The 8,320-nt window shown below is 38.5% G+C and overlaps 2 protein-coding genes across 2 annotated transcripts; one reads left to right on the top strand and one right to left on the bottom strand.

Annotated features, from left to right (window-relative positions):
* Positions 1 to 1,555: 1,555 nt before the first annotated feature.
* On the top strand, positions 1,556 to 6,574 carry LOC101311734 (transcription initiation factor IIF subunit alpha-like). Its single transcript, XM_004293304.1, has 9 exons — positions 1,556 to 1,903; positions 2,068 to 2,277; positions 2,816 to 2,961; positions 3,171 to 3,523; positions 4,041 to 4,156; positions 4,988 to 5,122; positions 5,352 to 5,573; positions 5,650 to 5,859; positions 6,081 to 6,574. The coding sequence occupies exons 1-9, from the start codon at positions 1,733 to 1,735 to the stop codon at positions 6,168 to 6,170; spliced, it is 1,653 nt and encodes a 550-aa protein (XP_004293352.1). The 5' UTR covers positions 1,556 to 1,732; the 3' UTR covers positions 6,171 to 6,574.
* Positions 6,538 to 7,569, bottom strand: LOC101312029 (early nodulin-like protein 2-like). Its single transcript, XM_004293305.1, has 2 exons — positions 7,299 to 7,569; positions 6,538 to 7,065 (listed from the first exon to the last, which is right to left on the bottom strand). Exons 1-2 carry the CDS (start codon positions 7,471 to 7,473, stop codon positions 6,692 to 6,694), a joined length of 549 nt encoding a protein of 182 aa, XP_004293353.1. The 5' UTR covers positions 7,474 to 7,569; the 3' UTR covers positions 6,538 to 6,691.
* Positions 7,570 to 8,320: the final 751 nt, after the last annotated feature.

Here is an 8,320-nt window from a genome sequence, read left to right as displayed (position 1 = left end):
CGGTAATATCTAATCCCATTCCATAATAATCCTTCTGAAACTTGTACTTCGTTGCTCGGATTTCATCTAATGGGATCTCCATAACTTCCCCTTTAAGAGGATTGAGCAACAAACCTGAACCTCTCCTTGAATATCTGAGTGTGAAGAAAAACAAGTTGTAGAAGACGAATTCTACATCGTATGCATCGCCTCTGGACAAAATCTCGGGGTGAAGATTGTAATCGGTTTTTCTTAAGTCGTGCTCGCCATCATATTTCAATGCTTCCAAGTGCAATTCGAAAGCATCCTTCTTCACCACAGGTAGTCGATTATAATGAAGCATCAGTTGAGGTACTTCACTTACAGAAAGAGGGTTCATACCAGAGTTGAGTGATCTAGACATGTGCATTTGAGCAAACAAAGGGCTGTCGATTACGTCGGAAATGGTCTTAGAGGCACATCTGAGGCTATAGATTGATTTGATAGGCAGCCTCATAAGGATGTCAACTATCACGTCGGGAGGTAGATCCAGTTGATGAACGAGGCTGAGTTCCGATCAAAGACTTCAAAAGACAGAAGCATTTCCCAGACCAGAAACTCAAAAAGTTATTCATCATCTCTTTGATACCAGTTATCCACTATATCGTTTTGTGAGTATGTTTTTAGACTTTTAGATATACCGTGTGGTGTATATATACTAATATACAGTCCAAATCCAAATCCAAATCCGAATGGGAATGGGAATGAGAATGGGAATGGTTGTGACTTGTCCTAATAGCAATAGGAAAGAAGAAAACAGATAACAAATTTTCCTATTGCTGCTGAGAGATGATCCTATATATGTATACATGGAAAACTAAATAATTTTATAACAGAAAAGATGATAAATGAAAAAAGAAAACACGGTTGCAGATAACAAATTTTCCTGTTGCTGCTGAGAGATGAACCTATATATACAAGGAAAACTAAATTGTTTTTGTAACTTTATGCATTAGGAGATTACTGTTTTCATTAAATTTGCATATAGAAAAGAATAATAATACAAAGAATTGAACTACTGGCCTTGAGCTTATAGGAATTTTTTTTTACCAACCCCAGAAAAACATAACAAAAATTACTTTTTTTTCTTTTTTTTTGGTTACAAAAAACTTTAGGTAAGAGCTTGGTTACACTACACCACCATTGTCAGAGCAAACCTGCAACCTCAACCTTAAAGGATTGACAATGGACATACATGTACTTGTCACACCAGCCTCCAGGTATGGATTTCCACAAGAGAATTTACAGATTGCGAACCAATAAGGCATGTTGGTAACAGAGATCGAACTTGGATGGGGTCTTCACTTTAAACCCGCCCTTGCCAACTGAGCCAAACCTCGTTGGCAACGAAAATTAACTTTACCACGGCGAAAACAAGAAGTAGAGAAAAAGAACAAAAGAAGAGGAAGTCTTTTACATAAATTACTTTTACCACCGCAAAAATTACCCGATAATAGTGAAAAAGTAAAAGAGGGAAAAATACATCCACATCTGTCCCATTATTAATAAACCTTCGCGCGGGATCAAACCATTTCCCGACCCAGAGAGAGCAGATCACAAATCTCCTCCGCCGGAAAATCCATCTTCAATCGAACAACAAACTTTAACCTAACTCCAAACGACGCCGTTCGAATCATCTCAATCTCTACCTGAATTCTTCAATTTCCATTAGCCTATAAAACCCTAGATTTTCCTGTTTGGCTTTAATCGGAACATGTCGTCGGACTTGTTGCTGAAGCCGTCGTGCGGCGGTTGCGGATCGACTTCCGATTTGTACGGAAGCAACTGTAAGCACATGACGCTGTGCTGCGCGTGCGGCAAAACCATGGCGGAGAATAAAGCCAAATGCTACGACTGCGGCGCCGTCGTCACTCGCTTGATTCGAGTTCGTCTCTATCTTTCTCTATCCGATTGATTCTACATACGTATAGTTATTCGATTTTCAGAGCAGCAGGTTTAGGTTTAGAAACTTTAGAATTGTTCGTTTCGATTTTCGGAGGACAAAGGTTTGTACTTTGGAATGTGATTGGGTTGTTGTGATTGTGATAGGAGTATAATGTTAGGGCAAGCACTGCCAGCGAGAAGAGCTACTTCATTGGTAGGTTTGTGACGGGGTTGCCCAACTTTTCGAAGAAGAAGAGTGCCGAAAACAAATGGACTCTTCGGAAGGATCTTTCGGATCCGAGGAGGAGTAAGGATAAGGATGGTCAGGACCAGAAGAAATATAAGGATGTTCGGCCGCCTACTGAGGCATCTCGGGTATTTGTTTCGAACTTAAGTTGAATTAATTGATTGGTTTCTGGCATTTCGTAAGTTGTATTTGAAGAATGTGGTGGTGTGATTTGTAATGTTGATGCTTGGAAGAAGCGTTTGGTTTCTGGTCTTGGTTTCCTTTTAAGATTAGTGCATTGTGTGACTTATTAGTTAGGACAAACTGTAGCTTAAATAGGACACTAGTATCATTGCCTTGATATCTGAAGTTTTTGTGATTTTCTTAATGCTTTTATCCCGTTTGGTTTTTCCATTTCGTGAGTGGCACTTGAATATTGTCTTGTTGTAACTGATGGTGACAATGACAATCATGATGCTTGTAACACTGAATTTAGCAGCATTATTGTCCGTTTGTTGCGTTGCGTTTCCCTGTTGTTGCTGCTTTAAGATTTGTTGCTTGTCTACTGGTTTTATATGACTTAATTAGCTAAAGAGGTAGACTAACATTAGTCATACCTGATTGTCTGAAGTTGTCATTTCTTATGGTTTCTATTCCGTTTTTTGACATTCAGTTTTCATAAAATAGGAGAAGCTCAAAAACAAACCATGGGTGTTGGAGGATGAAACTGGCCAGTCTCAGTACAATGGACAACTTGAAGGTGCACAGTCAGCAATCTACTACCTACTAATGATGCAAGGAAAAGAGTTTTCTGCTATTCCCGCCGGTTCTTGGTATGTGTGGCATAATGTCTGTTAGAATTGTTTTCAGTCTGGCGATCACATTTATTCTTCACTTGAAGGCGGTTTATGATTTTAAGCTTCTTTTTCTCATCCTTCTGTATGGAGTAATGACTGTAAAGTTTTCCGTAATTCTCAATTACAGCTGTGATTGATTTGTCTATCTACTTATCAAGAAAGGTTGTTTGCAATATGTCTAATAGGTTCAACTTTAACAAGGTTGCACAATATAAGCAACTTACTCTAGAAGAAGCAGAAGAGAAAATGAACAATAGGAAAAAGACTCAAGATGGATATGAAAGATGGATGATGAAATCCGGAACAAATGGACCTGGTCCACTTGGTGAGAAGGAACCTAGTGTGGCTAGTGCCAAAGGACGCAAAAAAATGACTGGTGATGATGATGAGGGAAACTTCTCTGATAAAGGGGAGGAGGATGAGGATGAAGAGACAGCAAGGAAAAATAGACTTGGTCTCAACAAAAAAGGTGGTGATGATGAGGATGATGAAGGTGGAAATGAAGATGAGGACCTAGATGATGATAGCAGTGAGAAGGGTAAGCATATCATATTTACTTTTTGGTTGTTATCATGTTCATACATTTGTGGACTATAGTTAGCTTTTTCTTGCTACACTCAGAACATTTGTTGTCTCCTACTATAATTAAGTCACAGGGGCAAAGAAATATGATCCATTTAGACATAGTGCGGGCTTGCCCTTTAACCCTTCTCAGAATCTCTTATGTGCCTTGTAAAATGCTAAAGGAAGCAGCAGATTGCATTATAATCTAGATGTTATTCTATTCTCCCTTGTTTCCATGCTCTAGTCATATTATGTATGAGACATAAATGCTTACCGGGGAGCCTCAAATTGCGCTGAAATATGCAAACAGCTTGACCATATAGTCCTTGTGCTAACTAATATCAGTCTCGTATAATTTTTTAAAATTTTATTTGGAAATCTTCTCTTTATAAGCATGAAAGGGACCTGATGAAGGACATCTCTGCAATTTTTGTGCACTTAATTATTATTATTACTTCATACTCTTTTCTTATACTGTCCCATTGTTGCAGGTGATGATTGGGAGCACGAAGAAATATTCACTGATGATGATGAAGCTGTTGGTATAAATCCTGAGGAGAGAGAAGAATTCGAACCTGAGGTTCCAGCTCCTCCAGAAATTAAGCAGGTTCGCTGCACACATGTTCTATGTTCCATTACTTAGGGTTATTTTTGGTACTATTATGTCTCCTTGTGTCTTCACTTTTCTCAACAAGTAACTATCTGGTTTCAGTTTATTTTGTATTTACTATGTTTGCTTGTGTTCCCACTTGTCTCTATTTATATTTATATACCAAATAGTAAGTATCTGATTCTCAAGATACATGTACATAATTTATTTTTGGATGTTAAGCTGATTGAGTTGTTGCAAGTGTAGTAGCATCTTAGTTTTCTAAGCTCCCTTGGCTCTATTAATTAATTAATTGATTAATTAATATATTAATTAGTTAGTTAGTTAATTTATAGTAGTAAGTGAAGAGACTTGCAAAATGAAATAACTTGGTGGACAGTTTACATAGATAAGTAATGGATGGGATAGAATATACCACACAAAAGCAGCAAGGCTTTTGTACTTATCAAGATAAACTAATGCTTGATCATTGAGCTTCAAATATTAACTTCTTCTTTGAAAAGTATGCCCTGGAACTTATCTGCAGCAATAGAATCAACGGACCTATCATTATCTTGCATGGTCAATTTGGGACAAGAGTTGGTTTTCTTCTATTTTCCTTTTGTTGTATCATGTTGAAAGGCCTTCAACTGAGGCTCATTTGTATATGTTATAAAGCTTTTTGATTTCGGTTCTTGTTTCCACTATAGTGCTACACCGGATTATATATATATATATATATATATATATATATATATATATATCCAGGGTGCAAAACCTTGGGTGTTAAAGTAGTTTTGGCTCATTGTAATTATGATGGCATTGTGTGCATGATTACCTCTTTTGCAGGACGATGATGATGATGATGCTAATGAAGGGGAGGGTGGGCTGAGCAAATCAGGAAAAGAGTTGAAGAAGCTACTTGGGCGAAGTGGGGGCCTGAATGATTCAGATGGAGAGGACGATGACGACGACGACGACGATGTAGGTTATGTATTTGGGTTGCCTGGTTTTAGTACATTATTGACTCAAGACTGCCTTGTTGCAGTATAACTATTTGTTGTATGCATTTTGCAAGTGATAGAGCATCTATGTTGAAATATACCTGTTTGTTGTATGCATTAACTAGGGCTCTTGATGATCTTCTATGAAATGTTAAGTGTACATCTCAGCTCTATCTTGACTAATTAGACATTTGCTACGATTTGTACAGATGGATGATGATATTGCCTTGCCTCAACCGCTGGCTCCAAAGCAGAAGGATGCACCCAAACAGGAACCAGTTGACAATAGTCCTGTTAAACCAGGGGCTTCTGGATCTGCTGCTAAAGCAAACCCATCTGCCTCCAAGTCATCTAAGGGAAAGAGAAAATCGAATGGTGATGATAATAAAACACCCAACAGTGCTCCACCCAAGAAAGTGAAGACCGAAAATGTATGTATACATCGATTTCTGCTTAAAACTCCATTTTCCCAAATAATGTTATTCATTTATTATTATTTCAAATCAGGAGCAAAAATCAGTCAAAGAGGAGCCTGCCCCTGATAGTACTGTGCCTGCAAAAGGTACTGCTGCACCCTCGAAACCGGGTTCGACACCATCCGGTGGTCGTACAGGTCCGGTAACTGAGGAAGAAATTAGGGCAGTTTTGATGCAAAAGTCACCAATAACCACACGTGATCTTGTTAATAACTTCCCTGGACGACTCAAAACCAAAGAGGTATGGTCTGTCTGTTTATTATGTTGTGTACTGCTCACTGAAAATAACATGGGTGCCCATATTAACGGAAGCAAACTCTAAGAATCTTAATTTGTGTGATTAGTTTTAAAACATAGAGTACTGGTTTATACAGTGATTACAGTCCATATAGTTGTTATAGTTGATCTCTGATACATTACATAGTAAAAAAAGTGCCTTACTTTTATTCTTACTTGCTGCAGGAGAAGGATGCTTTTGCAGCAATCCTGAGGATAATGTCTAGGATACAGAAGAACAACGGGATGAGCTATGTTGTGTTGAGGGAGAAGTAATTGAACTCCTTCAAGAATGAAAGCAGCGTAACATTTTGAAGAATTACATTCTTGACCACTAAAAACATACTATCCTGATAGGTATCTTGTAATATTTATTTTCCCTGTACAATGATCGGGTTCTGGTTTGACAGTAATTATGCTATGGTATTAATGAAGAAGTCTTTCGACTGTTGTAGTCTTGTAGATATGCGTTTTGCCTTTCCCTTTTCTCTGAATTTGGGGGACATGGGACATGTATGAGCAGGAATACAGTGGCTAGAATAGTTAGAGATTTAGCAATTCACATTTAGTGGTTGTGATTTAGGCCTTTTAGCTGTAAGTGGCCGCAGTTGAAGTAATTTAGAGGACATTTAAAATTTATGTTACAGCAAATGCAAAGATCAAATTTGTTCTTGAAGATCAACAAAATGTTACACAAATGGGGAAGATAAGACCATCTTTCTCGTATCTTGAAAAACTTGTGCCTCCAAGTCCTTCTACATCCCAAACACACAGCAACAACTACTTGCTGTTTCACTCTAGAGTCCCATTACACAACCTAGCAAAGCAAACCCAATTGACAACAAAACGAGACTTGAACCGAGATGAGCTGAACCGGAAGGAGTTGATGGCGCTTCAGCTGCAGCCAATGCAGAGATCTCGGATGTCGCCACTACCGGCATAACAGTTTGAGGACGGTCCTGACGAGGCACAACTTGAACGTGCAACTTGAGGCCATTCTTGCAGCTCTCAGGGTTACTGCTTGTGAAGTAGCGTAGTCCTTCCTTGTCCATTGGGGTGCTGTCCAACCCATCTTTGAACATTCTGATCGGATTGCTTACATCACAAGAATCGAACTCCTCCTTGCTTTTCACTTCAGCTATGAACCCATGCGCTGCAGAGTATGCAAACCCTGCCCATCCACAATTTCCCAACATGATTATAAGATTAGAGAACAAACACATTGCATGAAAATCGCATATCTTTTTCGAGTTCTTACATCACATACACTAGTCAATTCAAACTATAGAAACTTTTGGGAACCCTCTACTTGGATCGGAGTGTCTCATAAACTTAACAAATGCAGCTAAATTAAGCATGAGATATTTGTTGGGTTTAGAGAGGTGGAGAGAGAGAGAGACTCACAGATTGTGTCTCCGACCATAAAGCTTTTGCCGGAGGACCAAGAAGTGAGATCGGAGTTAGCAGGATCCCACCCACGATCTCCTCCGACGACATGGTGGACTTGAGCCCCGACCCAGTTCCCTCCAAGGCTGAAACTGATGGCCAAGACAACAAACACCACCTTCAATCCAGCCATTGATACTCACAAGTCACGACAACAAAAACCAAAGAGATAAACCAGGGAAAAGAGAGTGATAAAGTAAGAAAGAAGCAAAGGCGCCTCTTTTTCGGTTTTTAGTTCACTTCTCTCACAGTGTTATATATAGTTTCGAGTTGCTAAGCAACTTCCTCATCCTTTGACCTAAGGGTACCTCCAAGACCGGTCGGTGGTGTCCCTTTCCATTTTCTGTTGAGATATAAATCTCACATCGGTATATGAGAATTTGTCTGTAAGTTTATAATGGTTTGGACCACTTCATCTGTTGCTAATTGGTTTTAGATGTGAACCTCATATTACTTTATTATGGTATCAGAACAGGTTATCCACGTCCAAGTGTGAAGCCCAAATGACTACACGAACTCCATGTTACCTAAATGTTATCCACGTGTTAGGCTTGAAAATTCACCACACGTGCGGAGACGTGTTGAGATATCAATCCCACTACTTTATCATTTTCATGTACTTCTTTCACCAAAACACCCTTAAGAGTTAAGAGTACCAATAATAGCAACCCATGTAACACGTCCCAACTTAAGAGTAGATAATATTTATGTGAATTGTGCTAGAAATTGCTAATACTAAATTACCAGAGATTTTGTAACTCTGTTCATGTCTTGCTTTTAGTTTCTAATACTAAATTAATGATGATGATGCTATCATTTTGGAAATGGATGAATTAGATTAATCATTATTTGTAGTGTGTTTCACAATTTACACTATATCACACTATATAATGAACTAATCTAATGATTCTTCTCAGCTCTCAAATTTCGAGTTTTAATACTTCAAACCACTATAAAATATTTGAATTAGACTTTCGTAC

The sequence above is a fragment of the Fragaria vesca genome, linkage group LG3 (assembly GCF_000184155.1).
Source record: "Fragaria vesca subsp. vesca linkage group LG3, FraVesHawaii_1.0, whole genome shotgun sequence".
NCBI classification, from domain to species: domain Eukaryota; kingdom Viridiplantae; phylum Streptophyta; class Magnoliopsida; order Rosales; family Rosaceae; genus Fragaria; species Fragaria vesca.
Note: the sequence above shows the minus strand (reverse complement) of the source record. Positions and strands in the feature narration are given on the sequence as shown.

What these genes read in the sequence shown, in the direction of transcription:
- LOC101311734 (XM_004293304.1), top strand. Translation starts at nt 1,733, where the DNA reads ATGTCGTCGGACTTGTTGCTGAAGCCGTCGTGCGGCGGTTGCGGATCG. An exon ending in ATGACGACGACGACGACGAT is followed by an intron (nt 5,123 to 5,351) that starts GTAGGTTATGTA and finishes CGATTTGTACAG; the next exon opens with ATGGATGATGATATTGCCTT. An exon ending in GACGACTCAAAACCAAAGAG is followed by an intron (nt 5,860 to 6,080) that starts GTATGGTCTGTC and finishes TACTTGCTGCAG; the next exon opens with GAGAAGGATGCTTTTGCAGC.
- LOC101312029 (XM_004293305.1), bottom strand. Translation starts at nt 7,473, where the DNA reads ATGGCTGGATTGAAGGTGGTGTTTGTTGTCTTGGCCATCAGTTTCAGC. An exon ending in TATGGTCGGAGACACAATCT is followed by an intron (nt 7,066 to 7,298) that starts GTGAGTCTCTCT and finishes GTGGATGGGCAG; the next exon opens with GGTTTGCATACTCTGCAGCG.